The sequence below is a fragment of the Protopterus annectens genome, chromosome 9.part0 (assembly GCF_019279795.1).
Source record: "Protopterus annectens isolate FY-2018-M chromosome 9.part0, PAN1.0, whole genome shotgun sequence".
Taxonomy (NCBI): Eukaryota; Metazoa; Chordata; order Ceratodontiformes; family Protopteridae; genus Protopterus; species Protopterus annectens.
Window position 1 is genome coordinate 1,409,785,009 of NC_056743.1, and position 20,083 is coordinate 1,409,805,091.

Sequence of the window (20,083 nt, forward strand, 5' to 3'; positions counted from 1 at the left end):
GCATTTTCCATCCTCATTACCTTAATATTATTCCATAAATGAAGAAAACTTATAGAGCAGGTCACCCTTGTAATGAATCCCTTTTCATAACGCCTCTTTCTCCTTCCTCTGTGAATACTACTGAAGCCATAATAAGCTTCAATTGAATGATTTTAAACACTCAAATAAAATCAATTTGGAATCCCATTCTTTTACGCAATTAAATAAATGGTTCTGCTTTAGCCTTTCAAAGGCCTTGAGTTGGTCTGAGGTGACTACATAACCCAAAGTTAATTTTATCCTAAGTAAACCTTCCCTTGCTGCATGTATTCTGGTTCCCATCATAACACAAACCTAGAAATCTTAGTTCAGATTACTATATACAATTAATTCTGGTAAAAAAAATGTTTATGAGTTCCAAAAGAGTGAGAGAAGCATTGTGGAGGGCCTCTGCCTTCCTGGAACACTGCAAACAGCTGTGATCCCCAGTAAGATGCTATACTCAGAGCAGGGTATACCCAAGATTGCTCAATGCTTCCCCATTGTTGCATGTCAGTGGAAGATACACTATGCTGGGATGAGGTAAGAAGACTCTTAAAGATTTTTTTAAAAGAACCTCATTACCTATTCCTGTCATAATCCAAACTTTGAAGAACATGACATGCAACTACTGAAGTCCTCTGAAATTAGTCATCCTCACAATGCCACCTGCATGCCAGACATAAAATTGCATGCTCAACAGGTAGCAAGTCTCTTCTGTATGCATTTTCATCTGCGAATACAGGAATGGCATGATGTGGGATTGCACTGGCAAAGCACAACAGTCCAATTTCACACAGAAAATTAGATCTGAGTTGTCTCCTAAGTACAGAGGGGATAATTATTAAGAAAAATGCCACGTGTACACGGTCCCTATTTGACCCCTGGTAACTCTCAGCCTGTAGTACAGCTCCACCTATATGCCATTACTGACACTACAGACTGCAGGCCTTTCCATCCTGTAATGCGAAGAGTACCAGTAACAGCATACAGGTGGAAAAGCATCTATGCCAAGAAGGCCTATTCATTTAAAAGAGCCACACAGTTAAACAGACATTTGACATTTGACACTGGTATTAAACATCAATATAAAATTTCTAAGTCCTATGGCGTATTATGTCCAATTCATATTTTTGGAGCTGGGTATAGGGTTCTATAATTCCTCTTGAGGAATCGGAGAGAACTTTTCTTGGAACTGGGCATTGTGTAGGTCATTGAGAAAGCATGCTATCCCAAGCAAAAATTGTTTTGCAATCTGGCTAGAAGTTTTCCCAAAATTTCCATTTTAGCAAGCTTAAAGACTTTAAACTGTTAAGTTGACTAACATCGTTTTTGAGATAAAAGTAACTGCTTTTGTATTGAAGTATCCAAGCACTTCTGGCCTTAGCATTAAATACTTGCATGCTTTTGCAAACACCAAAGAAAAGAATTCCAGATATAAGTTAAAACACTTCAATGGGCAGACAGTCTTTTCCTGTAGCACTTTTAATCAGTTTTCTTGAATTATCTGAACCAATACATTATCACCTAAAGCTTTATTACAAAATTATCTCTTAAGCCCTTCATACATCAACCATAAACTTGCTTGTCAGCTATGGGTAAGAACCTTTAGGGGTGTCCAACCTTTTGGCTTGCTAGGGCCGCATTGAGTGAACAGAAATGGTCTTAGGGCCGCATATAAAATATATCATATAGTTAACTCTTTCGTTGCTCCAGAAGACCACAGTCGACCTCCTGGCTGTACTGTAGGTGCATTTGAACAGTGAATAAATATAATAAATGCCTAATATTTGCCTTAAAATTCTAATTCTCTAATCTAACAGTTAACTCTAACATCTTATATATTTTTTTTTTTTTACAAATAAACATATATTCACTACAGCACTAGCATTTCTCACTGGGAAAACCATTCCAGCAGTCCAACTACATAAAATGTCAACATCAGCAGTCCTACAATAACTATAATCCACAAAAATAACCCAACAAATTTGCAATAAAGTAAAGAATTCATATTACTGACTTAATAAAACAATTCTGAATAAGCTACAAGAGGGTCTCACCCAAACAAATAACTGGTGCTGGAAATATGGCATCAAGCTAAATGCCAAAAAATGCATCATCATCCCCTTTGAGGAGAGTGATGTCCCCACAAATTATCACATTAATAACAATGTTGTAAGCATGCAATAAGTTGTATGGTACTTGGGCTCCCAGGTTGATAGAAACCTGACTTTTGACCACCACGTTGTCTCCGTTGTAAGGAAAGCTTTTTACATGGCCCACTTCATTAGTAAGGGTATCTCATCCAGGGACAAGGAGGTCATAACATCCCTGTATTCTTCCTTTACAAGAGCCATTATTGAGTGCAATGCCCCTTTTGGCATGTGCCTCAGCAAAACACCCTGCCAAAAGAAAGACTACAACCATTTCTGACAAAAAAGTTCAAAGGACTAAGTTCACGTAGTTATCCAAACAGACTAAAAAGCTTCTTGCTTTCCTCTGTCTCTCACTGGCCCCTATAAATTTCATCATTGGCTTGCTTTCCAGGCTAAGAAAGATCCTGCCTTAAGAGACTTCCTCTACCTCAGAAATACTGGTTATACTTAAAACGCTCACTACAAAGACCACAGCCTTCACTGCAACATAAACAAGCCACTTATTATGGACAGGTTCTTGACACAAAATCCTTCAACTTCTGTAAAAAGTTCCTCTCATTATCAAACAATGTAGTTCAGCAACACAATGGCTGGATGGATAGCCATAAAAGTGTAATCCTTGGGTAAGTAGCATAGACTTCATCAAACCAGATGGAAAATCCACATACTAGCCTTTCCCAGCTGGATGGCTAAGATCTAATATTGGTTACTCAAGTCTAGCTGCCCAAAAAGAGGGGCATGTTTAACTAAGAATTCCATTTGCAAAATTATATTCAGTGTACATATTAAATCTTTCTCTCTTACACACACACACACACACACACACACACACACACACACACACACACACACACACACACACAAGCCCCTACTTGTAAAATAGGCAACCTCAGTAATCACATGACACCCACTCACTGAATGAAATTGTCTGGAAGTCAAAATATCTGAAAAAAAAAATTATAATAGAGATGGATTCATCCATGTAATTTCCCACTACCAAAAGGACCATCAATAAATCAACAAACAACTGCTCGGCAAAAAGTAAATCAGTAAGAAAACTATAAACTATAATGCTACATACTGGTGTAAACATATAACTTGTGTCAATCCCCAGGTTAATCCATACCAAAAGATTGTTTCAGAGCTTCAGCTATGTACAAACAGCTTTCTCCTAAAAACTTAACTCATTGATATTTGCCTTGCTGTAATTATAACTGTAAAAAAAATGTTTTTAAGTTTATTCTGTACCTCAATGATTCTCACTGTTAAGAGATGTAATCTCTGCCATATTGTATGAGTACTACATCCATAATTTGCTGTCTCTCTCTCTCATGTATTGTGTTATATTGTTCTGTGTTATTTTTGGAACTTTTCTCCCCTGGCCTCCGCTGAAAATGGACTTGTGTCCAGTCGGACTTTCCCGGTAAACAAATGTAAAATAAAATAAAATAAATAAAAATAAACTTCCCTCCAATCTAAAGCCATTTGACATTCAGACATTTTAATTTGTGCAGAAGTTACTCACAGACTGACAGTTTACTGAGCTGTAATACTGACCTTTGCTTTTGAAAAAAAAAACAAATTCCCAGATTTTGTCAATAGCTCAAAGTGTAGAGAGGATTATTTATTTGTTATATATTTATTTATTTTTGGAAAACATCTTTAAAACTGTTAAATTGATTACACACCCAGAAACACAAAAAGTTATTGTGATTATGTAAACCACAGACTCCTGCAAGAAATCAAACTCACATTAGCACTCTATGCTTATGTCCGAGCAGATGAATCATACCTGTCAATTCCAAAAGAAGTAAAGTAGCTTAATAAGAAGGTTATTTGCAAGGTTACATGGCAGTTTATATTGGAAATAAGCAGAGATATTAAAAAGGCTCTGTTTTTCATAATTATGCTGAAAAGTCTTCCAAGGTAAATACAAACTTTTGATTTAGTATGGAACCATACCTCTCAAACTTAGAGCAAGAAATCTGGACAAAGCGAAAAATAAAAGTGGGACACAGGCCCAAAAATAGTTATGCATTACAGACACCATTGAAACAACTGTAGCTACAAACATTATACATCACTTATAATCTTTCCATCCCATTATTGTCAGTTAAACATTATATGGCTCATTCAGTCCTGTCTTCTTTTGCATCAAAGAAAACCATGCTTTGAAATGACAAATGCATTAAAAATAATTAATAAAATACATTGCATCAACATCCTGCAACTTCCTACCTGCAAGCAACCACAGAGCTTTCACTGAAACTAGGGCTGTTTGTTTCCCCAGAATGACAGCTCTCCCTAATTAAGTCTAATGGTATACAATCTACCAGTATCTGGGCTACCTGAAATAAATTAAATTATGGCCTGTAAATTGAAAGTACACTTTGTTTAATTAAACTATATTTCTAAGCCCACTTACTATATTTTTTCAGTAACATCCCAATATCCATTTCCAGGTCACTTTACAAGACGTTGGCAGTGGTAGACTTGGCATCCTTCAGAACCCCACAGGCCCACTCTAATACATTGTCCATTAAATGTAAATATCCATCCACTGTACATGGCAAGAAGCTATGTCTTAAAAAATCTACTTCTGGCATGCGTACCCAAGTATTAGGATTTGAAACAAAGAAACATATTCTCCACAGTCAGTAAGTCTCTGTCTTTAATAATCATCTACTGTTGCAGCACTCCCAACACATAAGCACACACATACACACTAAAATCCCCAACATTTAAAAAATGACATTGTACCCACTTGATTTGCCAGTATTGATGATCCGCCAAAGCTATGCTTACTGTTGTCCAATCTACCACTGCTTATAACCCACCAATGAAAAAACAGTACTATGTGCTTTTTTGTTTGTCTGAAAAAAACAATACAACTTTATATGCTACACTCCCACATAGTCAGTCCACTACTGACCCATTAACCCTAGGCTGCTGTCTCATTCTTACTCCGTGGAACTGCATTACCTAGGATGACTACTTTTATTTCCTAAGCAAAAGACACAAATTGGAAGATGAGGCAAAAATACAGACATTATTTGAAAATCCATACAGTTAAGAGGTATGAGTTCATGTTCAATACAACACTCTCCCTGTCAGGAAAGCCGCAATTTAATGAAAGTGTACTCTTAATGTATGATATATTTGTGAGCTAACTTGTATGTGTTCAGTAGGTAGACTGATCATTGTTAGCCTCTTTGTACATGCGTCTCTCTCTGTCATGCACACATATACACACATACACACACACACACACTCTTCTTCTACTTTCATGCATGCACTCACTCACTCCATACTTACCTATTAACACAGATAATTGCTGTCCCTTTCAAAGGCAACAGCAGCAAATCCATACATGAGTCCCTCTTCAGCGAGAACACACACACTGATTGTTCGGTGCAAAATAATGGCGTAAACACACTGACCCTTTTTTGGCTCAAAAATAAAACTAGAAGGGTGCTTTGGTGCATGCGCACACCGACATTAGCGTTGTAGGTCACAGGAGCGAAAAACACAAAACAAAAAAAGTGTTTTGGGGCATGCATACATCAATGCTGCAGTTAGAGGTTGAGGGCCGCATGGAAGAGCTCTGAGGGCCGCATGCAGCCCGCGGGCTGCAGGTTGGACATGTCTAAAAGCCTTCTGGCTATTAAATCTCTTACTTCCTGCCAGTAAATTACTACATCTTCTACCCCATTTTTGTTTTTTTGCAACATGCTCTGTCTTTTTTTTTCTTTAAAGGTTTCAGGTCTATCAGGTGCGTGTGTGTGTGTGTGTGTGTGTGTGTGTGTGTGTGTGTGTGTGTGTGTGTGTGTGTGTGTGTGTGTGTGTGTGTGTGTATTTTTATGACTATTCACATAGCTACACCGATTTATGTAGTCACATAAGTTTGACTTTATGTATATCTTAATTATGTTAATTATTGTTTAACTTGCCATTGTTTTGAAAAGCAACTTGTTTCTTCAACCTTGCATTCCTTTTAAAACTGTATTTTATATTTATTTTATTCTATTTTGTTTTATTTATATGCATTTTTTAACCAGGGTAGAACACTGATCTCCATGGACCTATTTCAGTCTCAGGAGTGCTGGCTGGTGAAGTGACTTGCTCAGTCACACAGTTAGGCAGTGAAGGCTAAGGGAATCATATCCTAGAGCACTGGACCACAGAAAACAGAAAGCAGCTCCTTAATTCGATGTGCCTCTGCCAGACTTTAACCTTCTGCTTCAACAGCCACAATGCAACTCCAATGCCAACTTCAAAGTAATTATGATGTCGATTTTAAAATCTTCTCACTATGCCTTAATATTATTATAGCCATCGATCAAAAATGGGCCATCAATACAAATATGTCTACATTTCTTGATAAAGTACATCTTTTCCAAGAAATTCCTTGACATAACTAAGCCCAATATTTTTCTTCCACATCTTCACCTTCAGTCACTACTGAGCCCACACCATTACAAGAAAAACTAACCCAATTAAATTCTAGACTTTGCATATGGACATTTTTCAGTCATGACCCCAGCCAGAAGTAGACAATAAACAGTTTAGAGTGCTATGCAAGATTCATTATAAAACAGAATAAAGAACACACAATATGCAAGGAAGGTTAACAGTGTACTTAATAAAAGTATTAACAAAAAAGAAGGCCTAACAGTGGATTGAGCTGAGTTTCATACATCAAGTTCAGATCACAATGTACATTATATGATGTTTGTAATGACATTACTATACATCTTCCGCTAATAATAATGAAGAACACTAATGAGAGGATCGTTGGTGATTAAAATTAGTAGTTCATTAGGATAACTGGTAAAGGGAGGGAGACAGTACTGATGTAAGAAGTTAATTATTTTTAAGGATAATAAACTTCACAGAATAATATTTTAGGTGGCTTATACTGTTGGGGAAAAAAACATGATAAACTTGAAAACAATTCAGTACCCCTGAAAAAAAGAATTTGTTCCTATAGGTCTTAAGGTCTTGTAGATCCTTTAAGACATTTATCAAGCAGTTCCAAAGAGAAGGGCCAGGATCTGAGAAGAATTTATTACTTCTTTTATTGAGAAATGATAAACTATGCAAAATTACAGCATTACTACTTTCTGGATATGAGACAAGAAATGAGTGTTCAGTGTAATGTTTGGGCTACAAGAAAATAGTTATCCAGATAACATAGATGGAAGAAAATAAGAAGACACCCTTTTTTGCATTATGCAACTATATAGCCTTATTTAGGAAAAGACATTAGTATTCCCAAGGACCTGAGAGGCAATAAATATATTGATTTAATCTGGGCAGATTTGCATTCTATCTAACTTACATTACCATAATAAAATGAAATGGCAGGTCATGTTTTTGCAATGCTTTCTCTTGTTTATGTTAATGGGAGTTAGTAACTTTGTAACCTGTCCATAATTTGGCCTGGCTTTTAATATTATCATGTGAGTGACAAAACAAAGACAAATGATGGGACAATTCATATATCTTGATGTTTGAGAAGAGATATCTGAGAAACAGGTTTCCCAATAGGATTAAGATTATTAACAGGTGTAATTCTTCCAAATGTTTGATGGCACCAAAGAGCAGTGGTTAAATATTGTTGATATTTACAACAAATTCTATAGCTTGAAACTACTGCAAAGCCTCATAGAAGTCTGTATGCAATGGTTGTCTTTCTAGGAGAACAGCAAAACAGGACTGTATGCATTCAAGGAGGTACTGCTAGGTAATGTTGTCTTGTTTACATCTGGTTCAACCTTTGAATTATTGGATCCAACCAGATCAGATCTCCTAGTTTCTTTCAGAAGCTTGAATCCAGGATTCTAACTCCTCCACTAGTCCCTTACTCATAATTCCCAGAGTACTTCAGACTGAGTTTGCCTACTTACAGCCACAAGATTTATTTATTTGACATTTGTTTACCAGGAAAGTCTGACTGGCAAGAAAGTTCCCATGTAAATATAATTTATAAAAGGGAGAATCGAAGAGCTTTCATGTAGCATTCAACCCCTTCTGTACCATTGTAGACACTATATATTCCATCCAGCATGTACCTCGTTGTTCTCTTGGGTTTTACAAAACATTGTTCTTGAGAGGTTATGTTGCAATCACCTTTATTTTCTTATCTGTATTTGAATTTATGTTGTGTCCCTTTAGTCTCATTTTTCAAGAACAGTGTGTTTGACTGGGGTTTTTGTCCCTTTATTCTTTATTCTCATTTACTGCAATAGCTTGTCTGTTCTGCAACTATACTTTACATTTTCAATAAGGCAAGTTGCTTTTTTTAGTACAGTTAGCCTCTTTTTCTTAGCTAGATCGCAATACCTGTGTAAACTCTTTTATCAAATGTTATCCTTTCAGCATATGTAACAAGGGGGCATGTCCCAAAAGCATGCTGTTAATTTAGAGAAAAATTACATCAAATCTTACTAGTGCTTTACATTGTCATAAACTCTGACTTATTGTAGTGAAAATAATGAATCACATCACACCCTATCCCATATTTGAAGCATGCTATGTGTAGTACAGCACAAAATATGGTTACTCCCTTCACCTGTTGTGACGACTGTGCCCTGGCCCAGCAATCAAGGAGCCCCAATCCTCACCACTAACACTAGGGAGGTCATCTCATAGAAGAGAGGAAAGGATAACTAATGTACACAGTAAAGTACAATTTCCTTTAAGTGCACAAGCCAATTAGTATGTAAAGTAGATCCCACCACTACCACCACTTGTGATGACCATGCCCTGGCCCAGCAATCAAGGAGCCTCAATCCTCACCACTAACACTAAGAAGGTCATCTCATAGACTAGAGGAAAGGATAACTAATACACACAGTAAAGTAAAGTTTCCCTTAAGTGCACATAGAGATCACAGTCAGTCTGGGGCTGGTTGCTCCCTTGCTCACCAGGTCCCCAATAAGACTTCCCACTGGCACAGCTATAGGGTCCAGGTCTCAGCCTAGCTGGACAAGTTAAAACCTGTAGTACCCTCTCTGTTCAAACACTGCTTTGTGTCCCTGCCAAGTAGCTGACACACCACACACACACACACACACACACACACACACACACACACACACACACACACGCACACACACATTTTGAGATAAGTATTTATACAACTTCACAGACACTCCTGGGAAAGGCTGACACAGATTCTCCAGCTGTGCCCCTTTATCCAGACCATACGGTAGTAATCCCTACCACCACCTAGCTAATAATATCAGCTACTAAAAGGCCCTTAAAAGGCTGTCCAATTATTACTGTGCAATATTATTATCCAATGGTAATGTGAATATTAAGTCTAGGCTTATTGGAAGGGCTTAGACAGTAAACTCTATAAATATATAATGTACTCTAAAGCATACTTTATCTCTACATAAACCAGCCACAGGTAGAAAGTTTTAAAAATATTTAATAATAAATAATTAAAACACAAGACAAAGCTACTACACCACAGAGATATCAAAGAGTTCACAGATCACACAGAAGCTTAAAATAATAGAGTAGGACAGGTCTGATTTCAAAGAAAAATACCAAATTAATCTTTACTAACTTTAACTATTCCTACAAGAAATCACAGAGCTAGAAACTTACATGTGAGTTTAGGCAGAGTGCTGAGTTAGATATCCAAGATCGAAATGCTCCCAGTCTCTTGTGAGAAATAGTATTTAAACATTACTAACAAACATTGCTAAGACCCTCCCAAATTACATAATTTTTGACACTTAGGTTTTCCCAGTATTCATATTGCATCATCATAACACCTGGTCTGAGTTGTCAGGCCACAAACTGCATTATTTAGCAATCTAACACCTGCTCAGACACTTACAACAATAGAAAATATTTTACATGTATATTCTAACAGAAACCGGAGCAATAGAGCATATTCCACATCTAAATTCTGGTCATAAACGTTAGCCTTAAAAATGGTGGGCATGAAACCTTCATCCAGATGCACTGGAACCTAATGCTAACATGAAAGGCCACAACATGCTTCACTGGGCCAGTAGAGTGCAATTTTGTCACATATTTTGCAGTTCCACATTTCACAGTGTTCTTTTACACTCAAGAAAACATGCCTGTATTTTACATTTATTTACAAATGCCAGAATTATATATCAAATTCTATTTGACTAGGCTGGCAGCCTTCGCCCATCTCTCCCCAATTATCAACCCCCTCCCCCCCCCGGGGAACTCAAGTAAGTTTTTCAAGTGCCCCTTGAGAAACATCACTTGAGAGTGTCAGGTCTATCTGGTTGTACCTCACCCCATTCCCTGTCTTGAGAGCCCATGTGCACTGGCATTGCTACTCCCACTGTGGTGCTGCATTGACATATCATATGCTTGCAACCCCAGACTCCATCTTATCAACTTGGCATTTTGCTGACTGGCTCTGTTTAACCATGCTAGAGGGTTGTGATCTGTCATCACAGTGAATTTTCTTCCATACAGATATGGCTGAAGTTTTTGTAGTGCCCACACTATGGCTAGATATTCCTTTTCTACCACTGCATAGCATTCCTCCCTGGGTTGGAGCCTATGACTGAGATAAACCACTGGGTGTTCTTCTCCCTCTGAAGAAATCTGGCTAAGTACATCCCCCATCCCATAGTTTGAAGCAACCATCTGCACAGCAAAGTCTTTGCTGTAGTCTGGGCTGGCTAACACAAGGGGTCCTCCCAAAGCTTCCTTAAGCTTCTGAAATGCCTGCTCACATGCTGGGGTCCACACTCCCTTATCTGGCCTGTTCTTCCTTGTCAGGTCTGTGAGGGAAGCAGCTATGGTACTATAACTGGAAACAAACTTTCTGTAGTACCCTGCTTTCCCCAAGAATGCCCTCACCTGCTTTTTGGTAACAGGTGCAGGCCATGCCTGACTGGCTTCCACTTTGGCAGGTTCTGACCTTATCTTACCACTCCCCACTCTATGTCCTAGGTAGGAGACCACTGCCATTCCCACCTGACATTTGCTCGGGTCAACCTTGCCCTCTGTAGTCTGCCCAGCACCTCCGTGACATGCTAAAAGTGCCCTTGCCAGGAATGGCTGTAGATAGAAATATCATCCATGTAAGCAAGGGCAAACCCTCCTGCTCCTGCTAGGATATAGTCTACCAGCCTCTGGAAAGTCACTGGGACATTCTTCATCCCAAAGGGCATCTTTGTGAACTCATACAAGCCAAAAGGAGTCACAAAGGCTGACTTCTCTCTAGTAGTGGAAGTCAAGGGCACCTGCCAGTAACCCTTGGTAAGATCAATTGGTTTAAGATACTTAGCCCCACCCAGCTGCTCTAGGGCCTCATCTGTCCTAGGCATGGGGTAAGCATCTGCCTCTGTGTGACTATTTGATATCTTGTAATCCACACAGAACCTGGTGCTGACATCCTTCTTTGGCACCAACACCACTGGTGAGGCCCAAGGATTGTTGGACTCTTGAATCACCCCTAGTTCCAACATCTCTTGTACCTCCTCCCTCAGAGTCTGTTTGACTCTCTCAGGCACCCTATAAGGGGCCTGCTTGATAGGCCTTTGGGGTCCTGTATCCACCTGGTGCTGCACCAGGTGGGTGCTCCCTGGTTTCCCAGTCAACATGCCCCCAAATTCCTGCAACACTGCTCAGATTTCTCGAACCTGGGTAGGAGATAGCTACTGGGACATTGCTACCCCTTCCACCAAGGTGTCAGCCCGAGCCTCACTGAGGAGATCAGTCACAAGATCTCTCTCAGATTCCTCCTGCAATCCACTGCAAATGCTCAGCACAAGGGCCTCCCTATCATGGTAAGGTTTCATCATGTTAACATGGCACAATTTGTGCCCCTGCCATCTGCCTAGCACTTCCACCATGTAGTTAACATCACTTACCTTTCTTACCACCTTGTAGGGTCCTTCCCAAGCTGCCTGCAACTTGTTGTGTCTGACAGGAATGAGAACCATCACCTGCTGCCCTACAGCACACTCTCTAGCTTGAGCATTCCTGTCATACCACACCTTTTTCTGTTGTTGGGCTTCTGCCAGGTTCTCCTGGGCCAGGCCCATGAGTTCCCTGAGCCTTGTCCTGAGGTTCAGGACATATGCCACAACAGACTCCTTGTGAGACTCACACTCACCTTCCCATTCATCTCAAATTAAATCTAGAGGTCCCCTCACCCTATGCCCATACAGCAACTCAAAGGGTGAAAAACCTGTGGATTCCTGGGGAACCTCTCTGTAAGCAAACAACAGATGGGGCAAATATTTGTCCCACTCCCTCTTAAACTGATCTGCAAATGCCTGTAGCATGGACTTGATTGTAGAGTTTAACCTCTCAACAAGACCATTAGTCTGGGGATGGTAGGGGGTGGTCTTCATGTGCTTCACCCCACAGAACTTCCACACACAAGCTAGCAGGTCTGACATAAAATTGGCACCTCTGTCAGACAGTATTTCTTTTGGGAAACCTACCCTGCTAAAAATCTCTAGCAAAGCATTTACTGCCTTCTCAGCCTCAATGGAGGATAAAACCACTGCCTCGGGGTATCGTGTAGCATAATCTACCATCACTAGGATATACTTTTTCCCTGAAGAACTTGGGGTACTCAGAGGACCCACAATATCCATAGCTACCCTCTGAAATGGCTCCTCAATTACAGGCAAAGGCATCAAAGGAGCTCTCACTTTGTCTCATGCCTTGCCTACCTTTTGGCACTGCTCACAGGTCCTGCAGTACCCTGTTACATCTCTGGAAATTCCAGGCCAATAGACGTTTTGCATAATACACCTCTTTGTATGTTTTATGCCCATTTGATCTGCAAAAGGAATGTCATGGGCTATGGCTAGAAATGCCAGATGTTAAGCTCTAGGCACTACCAACTGCTGTACTCTCTCTCACCTTCTAGCCCTCCCTCAGTGGTCCACTCTCTGTGCAGTAACCCTTTGTTACAGTATACAGATTCCCCGTTCCCTTGAGAATCAGGTGCCTCTCTAGCTACCTGCCTCAGGCCTTGCAATGTAGGGTCTGAGAGATGAGCCTGTCTCAAGTCTCTCCTTGTAACCCTTCCCAGCTCCCCTTCCACAGGAAGTCTGGCATCCTCTGACAGCCTGGGTACTACTACTCACCTCTACCTTTGCAGTTACCCTGTCCAAGGGACATCAGTACCCACAAGCAGCTGTGGCTCACATTCAGTCTCACTGCTACAGCGTAGCTCACTCCCTGAAGTAACCACCTCAGCAGTCCTGGCTGCAAGTATGCAGTATGCCTGGGTCTCCCCCAGGCTACCAGACCCACATGCTTGTCTTCTAGCCTCACTGCATGTAACTGCATAAGTACATAGTACTGCCTCATCCAAATCCTTCCCTCTCAGGACATCTGCAGGATGGTAATTCCATACACCTGTTTCTCAAGACAACCCACTGTTGGCATTTTGTCTTTCCCACTTACTGGCTCCCTCACCTTTGGTTCCTCACCTTGCCTCCATGGACATCTGTATGCCACATGGCCCCACTGGTTGCATTAAAAACATTTAACCCTAGCTCCTGGATGTGTACCTGGACTAGTGGCTTCCCCTGCTACTGGCGGATTCTGTTGGGGCAGTCTGTGCTGCCCATCATGGGTTCCTTTAGACCAATGAGCAGTACTGGGGGTCCCCTTCCTGTGCAGGGCTGCCCTGCTGGCCAAGTATAGGTCTCGTCCTTCCCCAACCCATCTGAAGTAGCACACTGTCTATCAGCTAACCAGATCCTCATGTCCTCAGGCAAAGTGCTAAGGGCTTGTTCCCTTACCAAAAGGTCTGCCAACCCTTCAAAAGTGGTGACCTGACATCCACTCACCCAGCTATGAAAATATGTGCTCAGTTCAACAACATATTCAAATACATTTTCATCTACCTTGCGTCTATGCTCATGAATCTTTTCCTATACATTTCAGGTGTTAGCTTAAAACATTCTAATAAATGTCTTTTTACAGCCGTATAATCAAAACAGTCAGCGTCATGCATTTTTGCTAAAGAAGTTACAGCTTTACCATGGAGTAAGGGGGTCAAGAACTGCACCCAGAGCCCTTGGTCAACTTTATACTGTTTACATACCCACTCAAACATATGAATGAAGCTATCAAAATTATCCCCCTCTTTAAACTGTGGAAGAAATTTACTGACCTTTTGTGCTTCTGGGGTCCGGTTACTCCCTTCCCAATTACCTCCATGACTCTGGCAAAGAGTTAGCATTTCCCTCTCATGCTTTTTCTGCCATTCCTGTTCTTCAGCTTCTAGGCTCCTCATTCTCTCAGCTGCTTCTAGTTCCATATGCCTGGGCTCCAACTCAAGTCTCTTCAGCTCCAGCTGGATTTTTAAGTCCACTGCAGAAAGGTTGAGCTGTCCATTCTCCGAGGATATTGTATCTCCACTGTCAGTCTGATTGTCCTCCAGGCTGCTGTTTTCTGATGCAGCTGGAACCAAGGCTGCAATCAGGTCTGCCTTAGTCAGGTTTCCATGCAGTAGCCCCCTAGCCTGGCACATCTCCGCCAGCTGGCTCCTTGTCAGCTTTCCATACTCTTCTGCTGACATGCTGCCTGTTCACCCTGACCAACACTAAGCTAACAAAGGAAATAAAACAATTATGATCTGAACTCTGAGTATACACTGCGTGGCTGTTTTAGAGTACAAAACACTTTTAGAGATCACTGTATATAAGCTACAGGAATTCACTCTACCCACACCACTACAAGCCAATTAGTATGTAAAGTAGATCCCACCATTACCACCACTTGTAATGACCATGCCCTGGCCCAGCAATCAAGGAGCCTCAATCCTCACCACTAACACTAAGAAGGTCATCTCATAGAAGATAGGAAAGGATAACTAATACACACAGTAAAGTACAGTTTCCCTTAAGTGCACACAGAGATCACAGTCAGTCTGGGGCTGGTTGCTCCCTTACTCACCAGGTCCCCAATAAGATTCCCCACTGGCACAGCTATAGAGTCCAGGTCTCAGCCTAGCTGGGGAAGCTAAAACCTCCAGTACCCTCTTTGTCCAACCAGTGCTTTGTGTCCCTGCCAAGTAGCTGACACACTCATACACACACACACACACACACGCACACACACACACACACACACACACACACACACACACACACACACACACACACACACACACACACACACTTTGAGATAAGTATTTATACAACTTCACAGACACTCCTGGGAAAGGCTGACACAGATTCTCCAGCTGTGCCCCTTTACCCAGACCATATGGTAGTAATCCCTACCACCACCCAGCTAATAATATCAGCTACTAAAATGCCCTTATAAGGGTGTCCAGTTATTACTGTGCAATATTATTATCCAATGGTAATGTGACTATTCAGTCTAGACTTATTGGATGGGCTTAAGACAGTAAACTCTATAAATATATAATGTACTTTAAAGCATATTTTATCTCTACATAAACCAGCCACAGGTAGGAGGTTTTAAAAATATTTAATAATAAATAATTAAAACACAAGACAAAACTACTACACCCCAGAGATATCCAAGAGTTAACAGATCACACAGAAACTTAAAATAATACAGTAGGACAGGTCTGATTTCAAAGAAAAATACCTAATTAATCTTTACTAGCTTTAACTATTCTTATAAGAAATCACAGTGCTAGAAGCTTACATGTGACCTTAGGCAGAGTGCTGAGTTAGATATCCAAGATCAAAATGCTCCCAGTCTCTTGTGAGAAATAGTATTTAAACATTACTAACAAACGTCTCTAAGGGCCTCCCAAATTACATCATTTTTTACACTTAGGCTTTCCCAGTATTCATATTGCATCATCTTAACACCTGGTCTGAGTTCTCAGGCCACAAACTGCATTATTTAGCAATCTAATACCTGCTGAGAAACTTACAACAATAGAAGACATTGCACACTTATATTCTAACAGAAACCAGAGCAATAAAGCACATTCCACATCTAAATTCTGGTCATAAACTTTAGCCTTAAAACAATGGGCATGAAACCTTCATCCAGATGCACTGGAGCCAAATGCTAACATGAAAGGGTCACAAAATGCTTCACTGGGCCAGTAGAGTGCAATGCCACCACATATTTTGCATTCCACATTTCACGGTGTTCTTTTACACTCAAGGAAATATGCCTGTATTTTACATTTATTTATAAATGCCAGAATTATATATCAAATTCTATTTGACTAGGCTGGCAGCCTTCTCCCATCTTTCCCCAATTGTCACACCTATAATTAAGATATAGTATTAGTAAGGTATATAGTAGTTAGAACACATTTTTTCTTTAACGTTTTACTTTGAAATTCTAACAACCCTGCCCACTACAAAGTTCACTATTACTCAAGGTTCATTCTGAATATTACATCTGTTATTCAGCCAGCTACATTATCAATTTAAATTTCTTAAAATGGTGACATAATGCTCTCACATTGTTAAAAAGCTTCAATAATAATGATGCAAAACTCAAAAGGAAAGTTATTGCTATTTGCTAATATTAATGTGTCTTAGCTCCCAACCAAACAGGGACACATTTCAACAGAATCAGGGACAAATCCAGAAAAAAATCAGGGACAATCAGGGACACTTTTGCAAATACACTTTTTTTTTGTTTCTGTCACTCTGCTCGGCAGCTGCAAAAAGCTCAGGCAGCTTTCCATTCTCTATAAATGCATGTTTGATCTGGCTAAAACCAAAATATACAAATCTGTACAACACATACTATTAATATCAATCACTGCTTCTTCCTCAAGACTGAGCACAGTCAAAGTTATGCTCAAGTTATAACTTTGGTGTCCTAACCAAGTTTTCCCACAGTAAATATTAACACTTATTCTGCCTTCAGTAGAGAAACACAGGCTCAGTGGAGTCTTCCTAGTCAATAAAACAAAATAACAAAAAATATAAAAATAAAATCAATAAAATCAGAAACAGTGCTGCAAAAACCTTTGCTTCAGAGTTGTGCATAAGTCCCAAGTGGAAGTCTGCAACAGCTCATAAATGCATGCCCACGAAAGGTTTTAAGACAACATAGAAATTAAACGCTTTCTCCTGTGGTAAGAACGCTACGATATGTGAGCTGAGGGTGTCTCCATACCTTTAGACAAACTTGTTAATTGTGGTTTGTTATTGAAAATCACTACTGGTGCAATTTCTGTTAGTGTGTCAACACTGATTCAAAGTTTGTGAGGTTTTCAGGTTTCTCCACAGTTGTACAATAATGAAATTAGTATATATAAGCAAGGAGTATGGGAGTGAAGCACTCATGGAGGTGCAGGGCCTTGCTCTACTGCTAAAAATGCATGTTTTGTTTGTATAATTAAAGCTTCAAGTATATTACTTTATCTATCTGTAGCTGTGACTGCGTGTTACTTAAATATTCATGGTAGAATCATTGAGAGAAAATAGGATTGTTTCTTGCCTCCTTTTGGCAGAAAATGGTTTAGCCTTATATGTTGCATATAATGCAATGCATGCAATTACATCTGAAAAAAAGAAAGCTATATCTGTTAGCATACTGATAGCCGAGGGTTGATTTGAGGTTCAGCTTTAGAAATACATCCTTGTTTCTTTTAATTCACTGCCTAATTATCTAAATTTCTAATATATGTTTTTTTTTTCTAAATTCAGATTCCACTGCATAGTTTACCCTTTCAGACAGAAGCTCAGTCTCTTCAAGGCTACTACGACTATCGGTGTGATATGGCTGCTGGCCATTGTTATTATGTGCCCATCAGTTGCCTTGCTCACTGTTGACCACATGAAGGACCATTACATGGTATACAATGAAAACTATAACCATACATATCCTCTCTACACATGCTATGAGGCATGGCCAGATGGGGAAATGCGGAAGGTGTACACCACAGTGCTTTTTGCACACATTTATGTCACACCTCTAATGCTTATACTTATTATGTATGGCAAGATAGGCCTCAAACTATGGAGTTCAACTATGCCATTGCCTAGTGAAAATGCAGGGACGAACCAAGACAGACGAGCTCCTATCTCCAAGAAGAAATCCAGGGCTATCAAAATGCTCATCATTGTTGCATTGCTTTTCATGCTGTCATGGCTGCCCCTCTGGACTCTCATGCTACTTGTGGATTATGCCAGTCTGGATGATGACAGCCTTAATCTGCTCACTGGCTACCTGTTCCCCTTTGCTCATTGGCTGGCATTCTCTAATAGTACTGTTAATCCAATCATATATGGCTATTTCAATGAAAACTTCCGTCGAGGTTTCCAAGCAGCCTTCAGTTTCCGGTTGTGCTCCCTCAAGTTGGACCACAAAGATACATATTCAACAAGAATGTCAGGCCATAAACACTTTGGAATGAGAAACAAAGTGTCTTCAGAAGTGGAGTCCTCCAATTCTGGAGTTTCCAGAAACACAAAGAACAACAGCTTCTTTTTCTCAGGCAACAGTCAGCAGAGACATCAGGGACTTGGCTTAGAAGACATTGGCAGAATAAGTACAAACAGTGAAGTCATGAGAGCATGGGAGAATCAAAGAAATTGACCTCATCCTCAAGGACTTCTACATTTTGCTTCAAGCAAGGCTAAAAAAGAGTTGTCATGGCAGATGATTCTTCTTTTTGTTCAGGATATAATATGAATAACAATCTCAAAAAACAATGACCTGTATGTACATATTGTACAATTGATTGCTAGACTCTCAGGTTTTCATTCTTTCATCTACCTTATTCAAACAAGAAGACCCACTGTGCAATGTATATTAGTTATTACTTTCTTCAGTTGTTATTATCATTAAGAAAGTGACAAAAAGACCGTTTGTTTGCATTTATTTCTTCTGATTATCAGCAAGCTGACAGCTAGAAAGGATGGTGAGATGGAAAAACTGTGTCCTTAACAACAGACAGGTGCAAGTATGAATGTACCTAAATGCATGACTTGTGAAGAAAAAAAATGCATGTAATTTATAAATGTTACAGTGAAATTAATTGAGTCTTTCTTTTCAGTACATACCTGCTTACGTTTCAGCCATTTGTTTTCCTTGAGCACTTATGTGAGGTAGGGGTACTGCACACAACAGAATCATAACCTCTCTGCACTGCCATTTTCTCACACAGACCACCTGAAGCTGCTGGCTCCTACAACCTGTAGCCATAGAGTTTCTACAAGTCATGGTCCTGCTGTTCCCCATGGTCGCTTGTCTATTGTTCTTTACCAAATACATTTTCATGGCAAATAAGGGAGGATAAGAAGGAAGCCTGATCTAATAATTAACATGGAAAAAGTATAGTTTAGTCCTTTTTTCTATGAACACTATAATTAGTTGCTAAACAAAAAGAAAAGCTTTCATTTTCTGAAATTCTCTACCCTTGCCACCCCTCACCCCCAATCTACTAACAACTACTACTATTTCCTAAAATTACAGTCTCAATGTCATACAGCAGTAAGCTGGAATCCATGCTCTCTCATGCCACAGTCAGTACTCCTGACAAAGAGGAGATTGCAAGCACAAACACCACCCCACCCATATCACAAAGCCAAGCACAACACACACCCACCTATGCAAACTTATCTAAACAACAGAGACCCCATCCGAAAAAAACACACTCACAAACATTCCACACACAACAGCAATCACAACACACACAGTAGGCAACACAGCAGTGTCTCAGAAACACAGCCGATTAGGCATAACAATAAACCAACACAATCCATAAAGCATATCAATAAACCAAACATAATATTCACTGGTGAGTCAATAGTGAGACACACTGATGTCCCTCTCACCAGGCTCAACAAGGAGAAGGTAATGGTTAGCTGTCTGTCAGGTGCCAGAATCTGCCACATCACTCATGCACTTAAGTCTCTCCACAACAGGCACAATTATGACTCTGTCATTGTCCATGTTGGTGTGAATGACTT

The 20,083-nt window shown here is 40.0% G+C and overlaps 1 protein-coding gene across 1 annotated transcript in view; it reads left to right on the plus strand.

Annotated features, from left to right (window-relative positions):
* The window catches only part of LOC122810688 (neuropeptide FF receptor 1-like), a 21,919-nt gene extending 2,161 nt beyond the window's left edge, over positions 1 to 19,758 (plus strand). The window contains exon 2 of the mRNA XM_044082258.1: positions 17,816 to 19,758. Coding sequence (XP_043938193.1) covers positions 17,816 to 18,707 — 892 coding nt within the window. The 3' untranslated portion in view covers positions 18,708 to 19,758. The remainder of the gene's footprint in view (positions 1 to 17,815) is intronic.
* Positions 19,759 to 20,083: the final 325 nt, after the last annotated feature.